The 20,765-nt window shown below is 40.5% G+C and overlaps 1 protein-coding gene across 1 annotated transcript in view; it reads right to left on the bottom strand.

The window, feature by feature from the left end:
* Positions 1-20,765, bottom strand: part of kcnq1.2 (potassium voltage-gated channel, KQT-like subfamily, member 1.2) — a 173,094-nt gene that overhangs the window by 68,825 nt on the left and 83,504 nt on the right. Inside the window, exon 15 of the mRNA XM_005728192.1 lies at positions 142-217. Within this exon, the coding sequence (XP_005728249.1) occupies positions 142-217 (76 nt within the window). The remainder of the gene's footprint in view (positions 1-141; positions 218-20,765) is intronic.

The following is a 20,765-nucleotide window of genomic DNA, read 5'->3' as shown; positions in this document are numbered from 1 at the left end:
CCTTTCCTGTGTAGCCACACATACTACTACACACTTCTCTTACTCCCTCTCACACTCTCAATCTGTCTTTCTCTTCATCTGTCACCCCTCCCTCGTCTCTTTAACTCTGCAGTGTTTCTCTCTGGATTTCCCTTTACGTACCTGAAATTTCCTCCTGGCCACAAAGTACTTCATTCTGCGGAGGACTTTTACCGCAGATCTCTGGGCATGGGACAACCTGTGACAGAAATAAAGGAGACTAATTTAGGCCACAAAAGAAAAACACTTCACATTTTAGCTTGTTGTAAAAGGTCAAGTGGTTTGTTCTTGACTAACTGCCCTGAAAAGAAGGGACAAAAAAAGAAAAGAAAAGAGAGAGACAAAAAAGTCTACGTGCTCAGCGCTAATTGACCCTTGCTGCTTTTCAGGTTCGATGAACAATGCGTATGCCACCCAACTGCAAAACACATGTGGGTCTAAACAGGAAAAACAAACGTACATTGACAGATATGCATTGATACAGACAAGTGTAACAACACAGATTAACCCGCACTCTGTATCGGTGCTTGCCTTTTCACTCAAAACAGTAAATCCACAACCCACTGCGAAAACGAGAGAAGAAAACCAATTCAGTTTGCCTTAAGAGGAGTCCCAAAACACACGTTTCTGAGATCAAAGAAGCACATCTGTGTCAACACACAGACACACACACATGTACACACACAAAAATGCTGTTATGAAACACTGAAACCAAAACCACTTGATGCACACAACACACAACAGCTTTTACTTGCATACCATAGTGACTATATGGCATGTATTTTTGTTTTTTCAAGCAGGCGCTCTGTGCTGTGCTCTGCTGTGCATTGGTGTACACTGGGTTTAGATGTTACTGCATTTCATTAATCAGAAAATCTTGCAAACACATACTGGAAGCACATTAACATGCTGCAAAGTAAAATCAAGTGTAATAACTTAGGACAAGGTGTCTCAACCTTTGTCAACGCTGCGATCTCCATAATCTTAAGACCGCAGCAGTTTAATAGTCATGTCAAACTGTCATGCGAATTAGAAAAAGGCATGGGGTATAATAATAATAAAAAGGTATTAACATTTTCAAGGGCATTTAGGGGGCTTCCAAGAGAAATGTTAGTATCAATATATAACTTACATTCTTTGCTTCAGATATTATTTGATGGAAAATGAGATTGTCAAGCATAGCTAAATACTAGCACCTGCCATAAATGTTTCCAATAAACAGAGACAGGCAGCCTGCAATCAGTCTGCAGTTAAATGGGGTCACGCTGGCAATTTTATGCTAAGTATTTCTGACAATACAGCAATTAACTGTGATTAAATTGTCAAAAATCACTTATCGGTTGCTGTCTCTATAGACAGAAATCCAACCAGAACCAACCAGCTGACAGCCAGCTCATTGGTCCTAACCTGTACTCATTCCCACAGATTATTTCAGACTGATGGCAACATGTTGGCAATTTGTCTGCATTTATAAATTAGACAGCAATTATTTGCCAACCTTCAACAATCTTTCTGGGAGTGATTGCATTCAATCCAAGTCAGACTGCAACTGTTTGCAGACAGGTTGCCTGTCTGTGCAAATCACCTTAAGATGACTAGCTCGGACTCTGGGCAAACACGTAGTTACCACAAGTTGCAATTGGTTGCAGAAAGGGAAGAAATAGGGTTTTTTTTTTGGTAGGTGCAAGCAGGTTATTGTCCTGTTTTTTCTCATGAAACTGAGCCATTAGCTTGCCCTGAATTAGGAGGCACCTTGGTCAAGCTAAGTGTATCCAGTGCTTGATGATCGTTCGAAAAAGCCAATTTAATGTAAGTTTGTTCGCTATTTCAGCATGGTGGTGCATGAGACGAGACCCTTGTTCAAAGAGCCTAATTTATTTAAAAAATATCTCTTATTGGTCTCTCTGGATCTAAACAATGTCCCCATACATATTACTGCAATACTGTATTCTGTACTGATCTTTTCCCACACCCCCAAAATAAACAGAAAAGAACTATTATATGGCTTTTGTCCAATTACAGACTTAAATCCCACACAGAATTAAATGAACAATACATGACCTATTATTCTTTTCAATGCAACATTTGTTTAGCAAAAACAAACAGTAATGGAGTGCAAAGTCTGGGTGAGGAGGGTATTATTTGATCCCTGCTTTTTGTGTCAATTTTAATATTGGTTTTCTGTTTCATGTAGGACATGTCTCAGACAAAGGTGACCTTTCAGCCATCTGTTGGTATGTGCTGATAAGCCTTTGGGCCATGTGCATACGCCCAGCGTCTGCAAAGAGTGTGGATTAAGTCAAAGCCAATATATGGGTTTTGTGTATTGTTTTGAAGAGTTCTCTCAAGCTACTTCCCAGTCAAGGCAGACAGACCCGCACATACAAGCGCACACACACCCTTGACACACAGAATCACACAGCCTCCACCCTCGTCTCCCTAAACATGGGGGTCTTTGTGGAGTCAACAAGTCGCTCTGAGGTCTTAATTAGGCAAAGGGACAACAAAAGGACTTAACAGACAATGCGTTGACATGGGACCATAAAACAGGAACATCAAAGGCTGTTGAACTGCCGTCTTTCTTCCTGCCCTCCATGCAGGGCCTGCCCAAGCTATAGGAGGAAATGCATGCAAACAATACCAAACATAAAGAGCATGAGTCCCTATTTTAGGAAAAAAAAAAGTCTAGCACCCACCCCTTTGCTCTCCTTCGTCAAAGAGGAGAAGGATGTGTTTTTTTTTCTCCCCTCGTTTCTGTGTGAACTGGAGGGTGCAAGCATAATTGGGAAAGAAAACACACGTAGGAAACAAAAAACATGTGTGGTTTTGATCGTTGAACAACTGTACCCTGCTCCCTCCTTGCCCTCCTCCCGTTTCCTGCATTTGACACAAATGCACACACATGTTCAGTGGGTAAGTGTGATAAAAGAACAACACGGATGGGTGTTTTGTTTTGTTTTCTTTTGTCCAACACTAACCCGCTCTGCACTCCATTAAACATTTGACACACAGAAAATGTAAGAATGCAAATCCCACATTTCTCTGCTTGCTCCTCTTGTGCTTTTGAGAGGTAAGTGGGAAATGTAGACCTCCTACGGACAGGATCTCGTAATATTGTCATGTAGTCTTTTCTTTCCCGCCCTTTCTGTTTCGGTTACTCACTAAAACATGTAGAATGATTCTCTAGAAAAGCGTGGTCTGCCTAACCGCTCACCACGCAATACTGGTATCTTGTTTTTAACGATGGCAGCACCTAAAAGTCATCTTCAATTGTCTACCATTGTATTCTAGTAATGATGACCTGCTGGTAACATTAGTTAGCGTAACATTTGAAAGAAGAAATTGTAATAAGGAAGTTGTAATGCAGATAAAGAAGCCAGATTTCCTTTTTATAAAATGCAGGCTCCACCAACCCTGACCTGCAGGACTACAGTGGTATGTAGGAGCCCAAAGTGTTACAGTACTCCGAGTTCTTCCGGGGTTACAAGCTCCAAAGAAGACAGCCTGCCTTTACTTCTCTGTTGCACTTTGAGGACTGGGTGGAAAAACAGGACTCTGTACTTGCTTAACTTCTTGGTATTTTAAGGAAAATGAGACACATATAATACTATAAGTAATTTTAAGTACAGTACAACTGAATATTAGAAAATCCATCATGCACCCCAATATAATGAATATTAACAAACACCATAAAAGAAATAAATATGTAAAAAGTAACACTTTAATATAGCCCATGACCAAAAAAGTATTTATGATATAAGATGAGAAAATATTGTTTGTCAGCAAAATTATGCAGTACTTGAAATGACTTACAATACTACTTACATTTACTTACAATAGAATAATTTCTTTGTTTCCTCCAGACCCCCCTAGCGTATCAACTTTTAAATATGTCTAGGTAAATATAGTTATATTTTAATTTTAAGTAAAACATATTGAAAATTACAGGGTAACTACGCCCTCAGTTGCAGGCTATATAATAAAGTGTTACTATAACATCTTCTCTCTTCTTGTTTCCCATCTTTGTGTGTATCTGTGCAGAAGATTTGACACAGTTTATCCTGGGAACTTCTCTTGAGCCAGCAGAGCTCAGATTTTACCCCCGACGACTTCAATATTCTTTCCATTGTCCTGCACTGTATGATTCACTCGTGCTTGGTTGTGTGTATTTTAATTGTGAGGATTAAATCCTGGTTTCTAGTTCTTCTCAACAGACTCGCTATTCTTCAGGTCCACTGTAGAAGTCATAGGTGAGCCATCGTTGCTGCAGTTATGAACTAGCCCTGACCCTCGCTTCAAGACTGGTGAAAGATTTAGCCCCATGGCTTCCCACTGACCCTTCACTCTTACTAAGTTTTCTCTCTTCCCCAGTTTCAAATGGTCACTTTGGAGACCTCTGAGTTGTCAATGGCAACCTACCCTCCTATGCCCCATGACCCCAGCTCTGTCTTTGGCAGGGGACCATCAAATATCCTGTGCTTCCATGGTGTGCAGCAATAACCTTGGAGTCAGTCAGGAGAAAGCAACCCTAGACACGCATGTGCTACACTACAGGCAGGGCCCAGCAAGTCTGCTGGCCTGTGTGTGTGTGTGTGCGTGTGTCTCTGTGTGTCTGCATCTGTCTCTGTGAGATAAGCTTTATATAACTGGCGCTTTGGTCCATCAAAGAGATGTGCTCTTCTTCAGTTCTCCTCAAAACCAGGCATTTTTTTTATCATGTCTTGGCAGGATAAGATGATTACATTCTTTCAGAAATGTTTGATCTAAGTGATGGCATGCCATTCACTGAGTGTTTAAAACGAGGAGGATTGCAACTCTAATTTAAGCAATGCTACCACGTTTTCTCTAAAATACAGAATTCTTCAATGACTTCTAAAAATCCCTAATACGTGTAACCACAATCTAAGGTTTCGGGTAAATTTTCCCGAGTATTTTCATGGCATACAAAAAAAGGGGAATAGGACATATGCTGTTTTCCATTTATCTTGGAAGTTGGAGCTGGAATTGATGTTACACGAGTTGAGCAGTACAAACAAACCAGGGTAGCCATTGTTAGCAGTATCTGTTCACTGAAACTCACTGCAAATTGTTTTGCACATACTTACATTACCGCAGATGCACACTGGACAGCTTTGTGTATGATGAACTCTACACTGTTCCAAAAAATAGTAATGTCAAAGTATCTTACTGTATATTTTACAGTTCTGTACTGTCTTTCTAGAATATCATTAAATTTACATAAGTAGACTGTGATTTTACATGTCAAAGGTAAAATAACATAACATCACTGTAAATATAGTAAAACACAATTCACTTGTTTTTTAAATATATATATTTTTTGTATGGCAGTACTGTAGGAAAAAATCCTAATATAAAAGTATTTTACTGTGCATTTTACAGTTTTGTTCTGTTCTTCTAGAATATCATTAAAGTTACGTAAATAGACTGTGATTTCATATTTCAAATCTGTACATATGCATATTTAGATTGTTAAAATGCATTCACAAATGTATCATGATTTCACAAATATCTGTCCGTTATTTGAAAGATTGAACTGTTGAATTCAAATGTAATGCTATGGAAAAGTATATAACATGATTCCTATAAGCTTGTGTTACATCACATAAGTATTATTATAATTGCTATTTAGAGCGATCGTGGCTCAAGAGTTGGCAGTTTGCCTTGTGATCAGGAGGTTGCCGGTTCGATCCCCGGCTCGGACACTCTCGGTATTGTGGCCGTGGTCAAGACTCTTCACCTACTGGTGATGGCCAGCGGCCATATGCCGGAATATTGCTGTTTTTTTTAGGATTTGTTTTTTCCCCCTATTTATAGATAATTTCATTGTTTAATCACATTAACATGTTCCTAATTTGATGTTTAAAATCACTTGAAAAGGCAAGATCCCATGTAAAATTAGTGCAACAAACTGTATTGTCATTACTGGAATCAAATGTATTTTTATGAGGAAGTTGTTTTCTGTTTATTTATGGTAGTAGTTTGGCGCCCCAGCTGCCGAAATATTACCGTTTTTTTAAGATGTTTTTTTTAAACAGTGTAGAGCTCACAGGTAATGGTAAAAAACAGATTTTGGGGTCGGGGCAAAATCTGCCGTTCTGTCCAAGTATGAAATCCAACTTTCCAAGTTCAACTGGAACCCACTATTAAACCAGTTCTGCCTCTGCCTGTTCTCCACTGTCACCCAACCTTTGATTCATCACAACCAGGTTCTTTCTTTTCTCTTTCTGTTACCAGGCAACCAAATAAGTATGAAGGCTAAGTTAACCTTGGTTACTTTCTTTATAGCTGCAAACTCATTTTCCACACTCTGAGTCTCTGTTTGACTCACTTTACGACTTCCTCCAATATTCTGACTTGCTTCATGTTTTTGCTTATTCTTCAGTTTGGCTGCAGTTAATTTAATCTTTAATTTAAACTCGACTCAGTCAGAACATGAACCTGAAAATCTGCCATACGTGCAATAGTGTCAGATGCAACCACTTAAATCTGCTTTCTGCTACAATAGGTTCCCTTCTCCCCATGGGCCTGCTCCAGTTGTTTTCATGTCCACTCTTCCCAGATCAATAGACACTGATCAAGACATGCCAGAGACAATAGCAGCAACCCAACCACATCAAAGACCAGCACCCATTAAGAGCTGATGACAAAGAGAGAACAGAACGAGCGAGCCCTGTTTGATGTGTGTGGCCTCGGAGACAGAAAAAACGAGGGGGAGACGCCAGAGATACTTTACAATCTGTCTTCACCGTCACCTCGCAAACACACAATCAAATTACTGTTTTCATGTTTCCGTATATAGATATGGAGTAATGTATAAAGCAAAAAAAATACAAATAAATTCAGTAATTTGCTCTTTCACATTCACTGCCACAGAATTTCTCTGAATATCAAAGCCTTAAGGTCTCCTCTCCCGAAGCGTGTGAAAGAATCCCACCAAGGAAAATTACTCGTCTCGAGAGGCAGCTGACGTCCCAGCACACTCGGAAAAGCTCCACCCACGTTTAACGTTAATGATGCAGAATCTCACAACCTGTCATTATTTGCAGAGAAAAGAGACGGTCGCAGCTCTTTTCTCACCACGCAGAGAGAAGATTGGAGAAGAGCACACTTTTAACAAGTCGTGTAATGACCACTGAACTCTTGTCCGTGTAGTTCTAAATGCCAAATGATCAAAACAATTTGGGTGACGAGGTTGGAAAAGCCAAACCAATTTGAACTAAACCTGTGGGAGATTTGATTTTTACTCGAGTACATAAGCCGCAAAAAAATTAAGATTTACTCTGAAAGAATATAGACAAAATCATGTACACAGACATTTTAATAATGCAATTTAAGTTGGTTAAATGTGACATTTAAAACTTGGTTGACTCGTTTTCCCAGTTCCTGTCATCAACAAACTCAGAAGTAAGAACGACTCTGGGAATAGCAACCTCAAAGATGAGACCAGCATTATTCAGGGTTTTGGGGTTAATGTTTCAGCCTGAGGTGTAGCCTAAAGACAGGGATGTGGTGGTAACTATTCTTCAAAGAGAGTCTAATTAGAGAACTGCATCGTTTTGTAGTTAATGATCCCCTATTTTCTGTCAGACCTTGTTCTGGTCTAAATAGCTGCTTTTGCATTATCTTCAGGAACTTGGTGCTGGCCATGAGATTACGCAAGCGTTTACAGGAACAGATTTCTGCCAACCTGCTGGCCTTTCTGCTTCATTGGTGGTGAAGGATCCACCGGACTCATTACCTGATAAAACTTTGACCAAACATTGGTGGTACGTATGATGCTGGTAACTGTGGATCTGTGAGTGCAAAAACGTCCCTGAACGAGGTCCCAGTAGTGTAATAGAAACTTTACAGAGTAAATTTCCTTATGTGTAGTTTATATGCAGTGATGTGGTTATTTAAAAAAAAACATGCTACATATTTCTCGTTACTCGTCTTAAAAGTTATGCTGCACATTATTTAATTACTCAAAGAATTCTATTCTTTGAGCAATTAAATAATATTCCATACATTACTATCTTGTTACTCTGTAAGATGACCTTGACTGCACTGTCTCATAAATATCAGTTAACAGTATAAATCTTCCACACACTATCCTAATGACATAAAGCCAAAAAAATAAACCAAAGTTGAAAAAAAGGTATGTGCTTTAAAAGGAAAAAACAACAGCCCAAAGAAACAACAGCTACAGCCAAAGTGATTCTACTATAGAAGCATGTAGAGGTTGAAATGCAGGTTGCCGTCAGTGCAGATGCTTAATAATAGCCGAAATTTTGTTAGCAGTGTAATGTAGTTGTTTCTGTGCTTGACGCGGCTTGCATTTCACCATTATGCTCTTGTCTTTTAGAGCAATAAAATAAAAGTAAGCACTGAGTGTACTGACACAATCAGGTAATTTAGGATAATGTATAAAAGCATACACTCTCACAAGCATTGGTAAGTTCCTGACTCTGGTGTATATGAGACTAATCTACGCCTGCTGTTTATATCTGTGTTTAAGCTTGGGTGACTCAGCTCAAAATGACAGGTGGGAGGGGAAGTAAGCCTCACTAGTGGCCCCGCACACATCTACATGTACCAGTATTTAACAAACAGCAAATATATAGGCACACTAACATGTCATGTGGACGTCCATCACATTCACTGCCTGCCCTGTTTAGACCAACATTCCCGAGAAAATGTGTATGTATGGGTAATGTTTGTGCATACATACGTGAAGATGGATGGGTGATTGAGTTTAGTGGAAGAAGAGGATTTATAATTCATGGCCTAATAGGATTTGTTGCTATTTAGGAGGATTAAGGATGTCATAGAAAGAATCTATTTACTGTTGCCAGTCAGGGGGGTCCTCTTGCCTGGGTGGGGAGGTTTTTGGATGGTGGGCAGAAGTGAGGTGAGGGGTGCATGGACCCTTGATTTTTTTTTTTTCTCAAATAACCCCAGATAGTAAGGCCCCTAAGCACTTAAACCCACCCCCACCTCCCCACTTCAGCCACCATTTTTGGATTAAATTGGCTGTTTCTCATTCATAGCAGTCCAGTAATCCAAGCACATGAGCCCAGTGGTTGGTCATGCCAACACATGGTCATTCATGGGAAGTTGTGTGTGAATGTATTCAAGGACAGTTAGCCCTACCTCGCTCTTGAGGGAGCATGAAGAGGTGACTGTCACAGCCCTGCCTTGCTTACCCAGACCATGGAAGCAGCAGGGAGACAGAGAAGAAGAAGACGGGGAAAAAACAGAGATGGGAAAAAAGAGAGAAAAGAGAAAGGAAGAGATGGAGTGTGACCTGAGGACCTTCTTAGCCAAGAGCCTTCCATTGGTTATAGATTATAAAACAGAGCTTGCTTTCAAAAGGGAATTATTCTTTCATTCATGTGTGGCTGGGGCTACAGTGGAGGGGTGGAAGGGGTAACATTAAAGACCGCTGTTTAATTAGGCCTTTCTACAGTGGTTAGGCTTTTTGTTCATGATTTCAACTATGGGAAGCCATCCAGTCAGTGGATGTCACTGTCAATTATTTTAGATCTGTTTACCTTGAGAGAAAGACATAAAGTCAAAGAACTAGTGACTAATCACGTAAGACTAAGCAACCAGTCGAAAAACACAAAAAACCAAAAACCCATTAAGTAAAAACCAAATTGCATTTGTAAGCCCAGTTTGCTCAGACACAGCGTACAGTATTTTTTTAATTTATTTTTTAAATTAAAATGCTGCCAAACCCAAATGCTGGTCCAACAGAAGGCAGCTTCAGTCTGAACAGATTTGACTTTCCTCATGGTACATCCTGTTTGTGTTTCTCGTGCACAAACTACAAACATGGAGAGACACAGAGATTCATTTTGATTGTTTAGCAAAAAGACATGGAAAGAGAGTCTGCAGAGAGACTGCAATCCCGAAGCTTAAGGGGCCTGCTCGTCAAACCCTGCAGAGGCCATTTGTCTTCTCATATTCCCCATAGTTTAAATGCTGAAAATAAAGGAAAACTAGAACTTTATTATCTTTAAATCATTGCAACAGCACTTTTGTTGGGATGGGAGAGGGGAAGGGAGGATTTCAGAAGAGAAATACAGTTGTGAGGCAAGGCTTCTTTCAAAACATTAGAAGAAAATAGTGGGAAAAGGTTGGCTTATTAGCAGATCCATTGATATCCTTAGTCTACCTCTGGTCTTCATTTAGCTGTGCAGTGATACAAAACAAGAGACAAGCTAATAAAAACACATGAGACACACAAGCCTACTTGGTTAATAAAATACCTTATCCAAAGACTGGGAGTACTGAAAGAGAAGAAGGAACATTATTGGAGGGAATGACAGAGACAAAATGAGATGGAGCAGTGGAGGAAGTGGTAGCAGCAGTCGTAATGGTCGGTATGGATTTATGGTAGCAGATGAGGCTGAGAACGTCTTGGCAGGCTTGTTTTAATAGCTTCCGTTCTTGCTCCAACATTCAATTAGCACACTGCCTCTGTCTCCAGGTCCACCCCTGCCTGGACAGTAATTATAGCAGCAGTCCAAACACACAAAAGCAGACAGAGAGTCAGTCAGGCAGACAGACAGGAAAGCTGAGAAAGCCTCAATGAGGTTGTATCACTGACACACTTAGTCTGCACTAAATCTAGAAGTACTGTTTTCATTAGTGATCTGCTGTTGTTGTTCATACAGTATAAATATTAAATCATCCACCCTTGCATCCATTTATTACGATTTTCACCATTTGATAGTGGACCGAGAGGGATTCAACTTTAAAGGCTTAGACAGAAATGGTGTCGATTGAGTGGTATTGATTATGGTTTTGTCAAAGTAAAAATCAAACAAAAAAGCGAATCCTTCTCTATGCATAAATTATTCATTTTACGTGGGCTCACCCTTAGGTATGGAGCTCAGTCATTCAAGAGAGACTTTGAGTTGTGCTGCTGTTCCCCCATATCAAAAAGAGCCTGTCGAGCTGGTTTGGGCATCTGACTATGATGCCTCCTGGACACCTCCTAGGTGAGGTATTTAGCACACGTGCGTATATGTGTTAGTGTTTGCCCCCTTCCTAATTTTTAATTTTTGCATATTTGAAACTGAAATCTTTCAGATCATCAAAACAAACGTTCATATTACACAAAAATAGCCAGGGTAAATAAAACGCAGTTTTAAAATGATTATTGCTTTTATGAAGGTACAATAGTCATCAAAACATGGATGATCTGATATCGTCGTGTTGGTGTTGTTCCCAGGTCATCATGAAAATGTTGTTCCAGGTTCAACATTGCAAGTGACCAATCACATTGTTGTGACGTTATTCTTTTGCGCGCCAAGCCATGCAAGTCATGCATTTATGAAATTTCAATGTTGCAAGGACAATATCAATTCTGCTTACCGTTTATTAAAGGGTTAGGGTTAGGGTCAGGGTCCGTTGATCAGCGGACGGAAGCGGTTCCTCGCAGCTTAAGTAAAGTTTTTTGTTTTACGGCGGTTTTTCCCGAAGTCGCAAAAGTATGACGTCACAACATTCTCATTGGTCACTTGCAATGTTGATCCTGGAATAACATTTACTATGATGATCTGGGAACAACACCAACACGACAATATCAGCTCGTGCTCAAAACATACCTTGCCCTGAGTGAAAACTGGTTGTGCCACCCTGAAATTAAACATTTGTGAGAACTGGCAATGAGTCTTTCACACCATTGTGTGTACTTTTTAGGACTGTTTTAATTCAATCACATTGGAGATTTTCGAGCATTAATGGTCTGTTTAATCTGATCTAAGTCTGGACATTGACTAGACTACTCCAAAAGAATCATTTTGTGTCTTTGAGTCATTCAGAGGTGGATTTGCTGGTATGTTTTGAATCATTGTCCGGGTACACAACCCGAGTGAGCTTAAGTTTCAGGACAACTTTTCTCCTTCGGGATTTTCTGATAGAGAGCAGAATTCATGGTTCCATCAAATAAAACAAGTTGTTAAAGTCCTGCGGCAGCAAAGCAACCCCAGATCATCATCACACTACCATCAACAGTTTAACTGTTGGGATAATGTTCTTTCTATGAAATGAAAGAAATAGATGCCAACCTTCCAAAAATTCTACTTTTGTCTTGTCAGTTGACAGAATATTTTCCCCATCATCATATTTTGGAAACTGTGAGACGAGCCTTTGTGTTCTTTTTGTTCTTTTTCAGCAGAGTTCTCCCATGGAAGCTGTTTTTGCCCAGTCTCTTTGTTATTGTTGAATCATGAATTCTGACCTTAACTGAGGCAAGTGAAGCCTGCAGATGAGCTGTTGATGCATTCTTGGAGTAATTTTGGTCACTTGGGGTTGGTTCACCATTGTTCCAAGTTTTCTCTATTTGTGTATAATGCCTCTCACTGTGATTTTCTGGAGTCCCAGAAATTTAGAAATGGCTTCGTAACCTTTTCCAGACTGATAGATGTCAATGACTTTGTTTCTCAGCTTTGGATCTTTGGATCGTGTAATGATGTGTTCCGAATTGATTCAGCAGGTCTGGCAGTAATCAGCAATCATGTTGTTAGCTGAAATTAAAATAATCTTTTATAAAATATACAGTTAATCACAGTTAATTTGTGATTTAACTTTTTCACACAGGCACATCACTTTAAAAATGCATTTTGGATATACTCGGGTTATCTTCGTCTAATATTAAAATGTGTTTAATGATCTGAAACATTTCAGTGTGACAAATATGCAAAGAAGTAAGAAATCAGGAAGGAGGTGATTACGTTTTCACAGCATTGTATATATAAGAGGAACTGGTCTCAGGTATGCAAAAATCACTCCATAATGCAGCTGTGAAAAGATTCAGAAGCCCTGTAATATAATTTAAACCTTCAAGGAAAGTCTGAAAACATGATAATCCATATCAGTTTTTTTTCATGTGATCAGAGACCAATGCAGCAAACTGAAGCAACAGTGTTGCATTAAAAAGAAGTCCAAGTCAGGACCTCTACTGCTCGCTGCTATAGTGGGATCAGATGACTGTACACTAAGAGTTCATGGGCCTGGGAGGAGGTGAAAGATGATCAGATGGCTCAGTGGGTGCAACAGGGTCTATGATTGGTCAAATTGACCTCCCTAATGTTCTCTGGTGAAATGAGATGTGAGAGGGGAGTGTGTCAGGGAGAATTATGGGCCTGTATCAGATCTTTTAAGCTCCTTTAAAAACTATATGCCTTTGCTTCCAATGCCTTACATGTTTTAAGTGTTATTTAAAAGCTACTGGAGAGCTGTTTTAACATCCTGTAAAAAGATATAAAGTAAAGTAAAAATAAAGTAAAACGTCATCAGATACTTTTAGGATTTGGACTATGCAGTATTATACAGTAAACGGCATCACTATTAACTTGCATTTCAACAACTTATTAACAAAGACACGTGAAGTAATCAAATATGTTCGAATGTTTGTGGGAATATAGTTCGAGCGCGTTTTGAAATCATTTTGAGTGATATTTGTGTGTTTTCCCACGTTATACAACAGTGAGCGGCCAGATCTGCTGATCCTCAGATTGAGCTCCAAAAGACATGAAATCTAATTTGAGTGTGAGAACAAACAACAGCCAGAACATTCAGGACAAAGCTGGAAACAGGAGCAGCTGCCAACCCCAAAAAACAAAGCACAGTAAACTGAGAGTTCAGTTCATTAGCCAAGAAGAATAACTAAACTCCAAAACTGAAACATAATGCAGAAGAACTAATGTGATCCATTGAAATCATACCTCAGAGTAACAACATGTCAAACAATCCTTCATATTTGCAAAGTTATTTTAAACCTGAGAACTGAGAAACTTAGGGAGTAAATTTTAGCGCACAAATTTGAAACCGATGTAGAGAATCATCCATTGTTTGTGTAAATAATATAGTATTATGATGATATAACAAACACTGACCTAACAACATGATGCAGTCTGCAAGGAAATGATGAAACATGACTTTCCAATACAGCTCCGTGCTGACAGACAGGAAAAACCAAAATGCTGGCTCAGAGCCCAGAGCATTAAATGACAGACTGTAGTTTTCAAAGGCATTTATTTGTCATTATACTAAACTAACTTGAGATCAGCTGATATCTGTTAACATTCTTTACCTAACACGTGTGTGAGGTAACCGTGAATGACAGAGCCGGTCACATCTACATCAAACTGAAAGAAAAATTCAAAATCACATGGGACAGTGATTAAAAAAAGAAAGAAAGAAAACACAAATACTGAAATAAGCAAGAGAAGCAAAAGAAGTGTGGGATTCATCCTGTTTTCAAAGAGCTCGGTTATGAGGCGCTGGGAACAGGGTGCAAAGCCATAATTGGACACTTGTTCCCGGCCAATTTTTTCAGGGTAAATTATCAACGCATGGGTTGGATTGCTGGAACCACATTGTAGAGGTGGGAACATTGGGAGCTTTGAAGAGCCAACTTGATGTGTTAACAGAATCATTTATCACGCTGGGATAATGTGACGGATCAAGCAAAGACCCTGCATATGCTGTTGCTTCTACATTTACCCTGCTGACTCAATGCAGAAGCAAGCAGCACTGACAGAGGTGCTGGATCTCCGTGTGCAGTCTTTTCATGTGTGTGTGTTTAAAACAAGATGTGTACATAACCATGGAAAAGCTCCTATTGGCAAAATATACAGAGCCTTGTGTATCTCGAAGTTAGTGAGTAAAATGATGACTAGGCATGTTGCTTTTGGAAAGCTTAGGACTGCCTTGTTTGCCCTCCCATACTACACAAAACAGACAGTCACGGCTTGCCACTCACCTCCAAGTTTAAAAACTCAAACAGGCAAAACAAATATACTTTGGATAACAATAAATTTAGAAATGTAATAATCTCAGGCTTTCTATTTGCTAACATAGAATGCTACACCAGCTCACAGCTTCAAAGTTAAAGGCTGTGTAGAAAATTGGTATAATTAAAAAGTTTCCCTCGCACTCCCATTGTCATTACTGGAGCAAAGTAAGCATATGAAGTTTATGTTGCACAAGTACTATATATACTCACCTAGAGAGTGGCGAAATGAAAGGAGGTGTATCAGCAAACTAGGATTCTGAAATAAAATGTCCTGGTTTTTGTTAAAAGACCCTCAAGGCATTAACTTAAAACCCACCTGTTGAACTGTCAGAACAAAAATGACTTTATTTAAAAGGTTATTAATTTACCCCAAACAAACATAAAAAACCATAAATCATAGAAAAGACTGAAACAAATACACTTTAGCCTACAGCTCAGAAAAGGACCAAGCTACTACTTATGCTAAAAGCTAGTAAGCTAGCTAGTCCATTGACTTTATTCATATATGACTTTTACTGGAATCTGTTCACAACACTGCTTACAGAAAAAGCAGAAGACTTGGACTTTGCTTTATATTGCCACAAAAAATATTAACTGTATAGAGTAAAATATAGAATTATACATGTTGTGCCTTTATATTGATGATTGTGTTAGCAAAGTGGCAAAGTTACTATCACTAGCTTCTAGCACATATTCCAAAACTGTTGAAGGGATATCCTAAAGTTAAGAGTGCAAGTGTTAGTGTAAACTAAATTTTATTAAGCTGGCTGTCATCTCGGACAAAAAAAACGTGGCTCAGGGGGTTGGGAAGCGTATCTGTAACCGGAAGGTCGCCGGTTCGATCCCTGGGCTCTCTGTCCTGGTCGTTGTGTCCTTGGGCAAGACACTTTACCCTACTGGTGTTGGCCAGAGGGGCCGATAGCGCAATATGGCAGCCTCGCTTCTGTCAGTCTGCCCCAGGGCAGCTGTGGCTACAACTGTAGCTGCCTCCACCAGTGTGTGAATGTGAGAGTGAATGAATAGTGGCATTGTAAAGCGCTTTGGGTGCCTTGAAAAGCGCTATATAAATCCAATTATTATTATTATTAATTCATACCCTCCGTACCTCCTAAGAGCTTAGTATAATAGTCAGAATATAAGTGGGTGTATAGTATACTAGAGGAAAGACTTGTGTATCTCAGTCCAGTGTTATAGTGTGTAATCCCCATCTAATCATTCATATACGTGGATACTGCATGGATATAAAAAATAAACACAAATACTACTAATAAAACAAAGTAATACTTCTGCATTATCCACCAAGATGAAACATAACTTTTTAAATCACAGGGTGCTGGTTTGAATTACATGTCACACCAGTGCATTTTATGCCCTTTTGCCAATATGATGAAGAGATATTAGTATGTATGCCTCAAATGGTAGAGCATAGTTGAACCCCTGACCCCAGCCTTAGAGCAGCCCTGAATTACAACTGTTGCTCTGGATCTAGATGTTTTCCTAGAGGAGGAAGCAGAGCTCTTTTTGTTGCTAGACCACTAGGTGCTCAAGTAACTGACAAAAAAAGTTTAACCTTGTGCTGGATGCCACTCAGAAATGGAAAATTTGTATCCTGTGCATAAAAACTAGATTACGTTTCATGACCATTTCACAAATTGCCATGAGACTGGGCTTTTATATACTATAGCTGGCCAGAGACCAGTCCAGGGAGGGAGGATATTTCATACATTAAACCGTCTCCATGCAGGAGGTGAGGTAACTTGGAGCTGTCAGGAGTTGTGCTTGTCCAACTGTGCGTGGTGTACATTGCTGTGCTAGGGGAAACACAGGATACATATAGCAACTGATATGTGGCATATATGTGAAACAATGGGGGAGGGGGTGTGATAGGGAAAAAAAGAGTGAAAGAGGGGCTTCACAAACAAAAGAAAAGTCAGTTACACACAAAGAGAGGAGGTCAGGGGAAAAGCTCTGAAAACCAAAAATCAGCAGAAAGAGGAAGAGAGAGAGAGAAGGGGGAGAAAAAAAACTTTTGCCTTCAGCATTGGAGTGGGAGGAGTAAAAAGGAGAAGTAACAGAGGAGAAGAGGAAAAAAGAGATATGGAGAGAAAAAGAAAGAGTGAAGGAGGAGGTGGAGAGTGTCAGGGCTAAGGGTGATTAAGCCTGGAGTCTCCTCTCTGCAGAGACACGTGCGCAGACTTAATCAAGTCGACGCCAGCCAGCCACATTTCCACATTACTCCCTGGCTGCCTGCCTGACAGGTCCGAAAGAGGGAAGGGAAGAGGAGCTGAGGGAGGCTGCCCGCCCATACAACCACCCACCCTCTTCTTTTTTCTCCTCCTCCTCCTCCTCCCCTGGTTTCACCATCCCCAGGCCCTGAGACGCTGCCAGAACACATGTGAGCACGGTGGAGGGAGCGGGGTGGTGTAAGTCAGTGAGCAAAGAGCAGAAATACTACTGACTCCAATAAATGAAATGTTATTAGCTGACAAGTCAGTTACACACCCGGAAAAGATCTGTTGTTTTTTTCAAGTGAACAAAAAAAAGAAAGATTGTAATGAAATCAATGAAACCAACTCATTCTGAAAACGCATCTACAAATGTATATTGTACCACACTTTAAGACAGATCGGGACATCAGTCGAATAGGTTCTTATGTTGTGTGTGTTCAGTTTTAAATTGTGGTCATATTGGGGGGGGGGTTTAGGCAAAGAAATTCTAAGACATATTTGAGTATGACATTGACGGGTGTGATGTTTTTAGTCAGAGACACAATTTCGCAAACTGAAGCAAACACTCATAGTGAAAACATACGGCACACACCCTCAACCGCACGCTCTCAGTTTCATAGACTGTTTTTTTTTATTCTTAACATCCTCCCCCCTCGAAAAACATACTGCGCACCTTCCCGCGTCCCTCCTCACCACCACCACCACTGCTACTATATCACTTTCATGCTGTTTCTTCTCTCATCGCTGGAGGCCAAGTGGATCCAGGCCCAAGGTGAGGTATAGCTGTGTCATTTAATAAGTAGCTTAAATCCAACACGCACAGGGGAGCACAGAGAAACACATGTTCACATACACACAAAAATGCCCGACCTCAAAGTATTAATTGTCTTAAAATGGGAGGGGGTGGGGAGAAAAAAAAAGTTTCCCTAAATATTTTTTTTGCATCTGAGCTTAGTGTCATTTCACCACGCCAAATGAGGTCTGCTTCCTGCATTTCCAGTAACGGGTCAGCTTCTAATCTCCTGAAGTGAAAGCCAGAAACAAAGAGACATTTGGTTCCGCACCGCTGTTCCTGAACAAGCACCAAACTGTAATTTCAATGTATCAGCGAAAAACAAGGGCCGGCCAGTCTAATCGGCCCTACAATTATGCGCAGGTGGTTTGATGATAAGGTCACATGCACATTTGTTTGCCTCCTGGCACCGTATCAAGTGCAAACCTCGATCTTAACCACATGCATGTGTGCGCTCTCGCCAACACGAGCGGGGGTCTTCGGTGGTCTCCTCTGACCTGTAAAGCGAGGGCTAATTAAGTGAATGGAGATGACAATGAACAAGGGCCTCCCGCGGTCCAAGCCATCACTCAGGCCTGCTGTAATGAACACCCACCCACAGGTGTGCTGATCCCTAGACAACTCCACACACATGCGTGCACTCGCACACAAGTACCTCCCTTTACACAAAAGGGTACACTCAAACATGGTTTCATATGCACATTAGAAGTGCGTGCACACATCTGTTAACAATACATTAGAAGAAGGCTGACGTAGATTTAACATAGACAATAGCGAAAGGGCATATTTCCATTCGCGTATAGACAGAGATGTTTGAGCCTGATGTGGCAGCGCTAATAAAAAGTGTGCCATCAGAACCTCACCCATGAGTACTCGTCACCTGGCTCTGCTACAAGTCAAGATCCTTCAAACAATAATCACGCATCTGTTCTGCCTCACGTTTTCTATTTACTATTGACACACCTGAATAAAGTTTTTTACTCTATTAGCAGGGTGGTGCCAGTTTTCATTACTGCATTTTTAACTTGATGAAAGTTCTCAGGAAATGGTAACCAAACTAGCCCTAAACGCTCCAATGTTTTCATTTCACATTTCAATTTAGAGTGATCTGCCGCTTGAATAATGTTACCCGAGCAAACTTCCTCTTTGACAAAGCAACAAGTAGGTATTACTGCCCCCAACACACACAGATGAAAACCAGGTTTCCTTTAGCTGACTTTTCTTTTCCATTTCCAGCGTGCGATTTAACCTCGCCACTTCATTTCCTCAGAATGTGCCAGGTTAAGTGCTGTGACTATGCCCGGAGCGTGATTTCAGCCCGCTTTTTATGGCCTTAATTAACAGGCCCTAATTGCTTCTGAAAAGAAATAAACAGGGTAACCAGCAGAGTGCATCCTACTGTTAACGGATTATTTCCTCTCTGAAAACAATAACAGAATGTTCCGCTTTATTCCCAGGGGACCTGTTAACAGCTCTCGGCCTTGACATTTCTTACAAATGGATTATAGATGCGGACGTTGGTCCCGTTTTGAGTCCTCGAGACATGTGCGTCTAGCAAACGACAGCCTGATTGAGAGGAACGAGCGCTCGTTTGTCCTGAATCGTAATATTTTCCCATGTCATAGTAGTTATTCATAAAATTATGCTTGGAAAAACATTATACTGAATCGTGGAAGCCTCTCAAGCTTTGATGAGCTTGAAGTTCACACAATCCCAGCTGCTGTGATTACTATTCGGCATGTAATAAGCAAGGCTCCTAGCCAAAACAAAAGCAGGGAATTCAAAAGAACATGTTTTTTCTCCCCTTCCCAAGTCTTTCTAGTATTCCGATGACAGGAAATGAGTCTTGACATCAAAGCCTGAGGAGGAAGTGACTCTCTTCCCCCTACTCTGTGTGAAGCTGTCCACTACACCTGACACACGATGGGAACACCAACCTATGGGTACAAGTACACCGTCTGATAATTTGGTTTGTGCCTTCTCAAATACAACTTAACCTATGATATCACCCAGTAGTACACTGACAGGGTAGAGGCCACCAACACCTAGAAATTTCTCAAAGGTACCAAAAGAGCCACTGGAAGGCTTAAACGGTGAGGGAATTTGTATTTCGAGGGGGGAGGCTCATCCTGTGGTGGAATGCAAATATTTAGCTTGCCCCCTGGTATAAAATGAAAATTACACAGTACTACAGGAATACCTGTGTAGCTACCCAGGTGACCGCCAGCCTGGCTCCATCCACTGGGATGTAAATATAGTAATTACTCACAAGCCTCATGGGCACCAGGGGGAGTCAGTAAAGGAGTCTTATTGGCTGTTGCTGGACAATGATTCATGGCAAAAAATGAACTTGCGCTGGCACGCCAGCACTGAGGCTGACACAGCTAATCAGGGAGGCCATGAGAATGTTTCTCTGTGATTTAGGGTAGACGTAAATATTTGTTGCTCAGTGATAAAGAGGAGGAGATTTATTTGAGTGGGAGACACAACAGTCGAGAGCCAGGATAACAATGCTGCTTAGGGAAAGTACTTAAGTTCACACTCACGAAGAAAATGTGTGTATGTGTGTGAGAGAGAGTCAATTAAAGGAGAGTGATAGCAATTGTTCGCTGTTTCCAATTTCAGACAACCCCGAGGTCTCAGAGACATACAGCTTATACATCTCTGCCTGTAGTAATTCAGCTTATTGTTAATTACTGAGGGAGGGAATAAAGCATGTAGGCATGCAGACACAAACACCTCCTCTGTCTATATTGTGCGCTGTGATGCCGTGTACACTGACATGTGGGGTCTGCGTGGATGAGAAACACTGACAGGAAGAGGAAAGTTTCAAAGAAAGTGGCACATGTTTATAATGAAATGAGAAAAATCAAAACAGAATAAGAGAGAAAAGGTTATGGATTGACAGAAATAA

This window comes from Pundamilia nyererei, unplaced genomic scaffold (genome assembly GCF_000239375.1).
Source record: "Pundamilia nyererei isolate P.nyererei 1_Seehausen unplaced genomic scaffold, PunNye1.0 scaffold00027, whole genome shotgun sequence".
In the NCBI taxonomy this organism is placed as follows: Eukaryota; Metazoa; Chordata; class Actinopteri; order Cichliformes; family Cichlidae; genus Pundamilia; species Pundamilia nyererei.
Note: the sequence above shows the minus strand (reverse complement) of the source record. Positions and strands in the feature narration are given on the sequence as shown.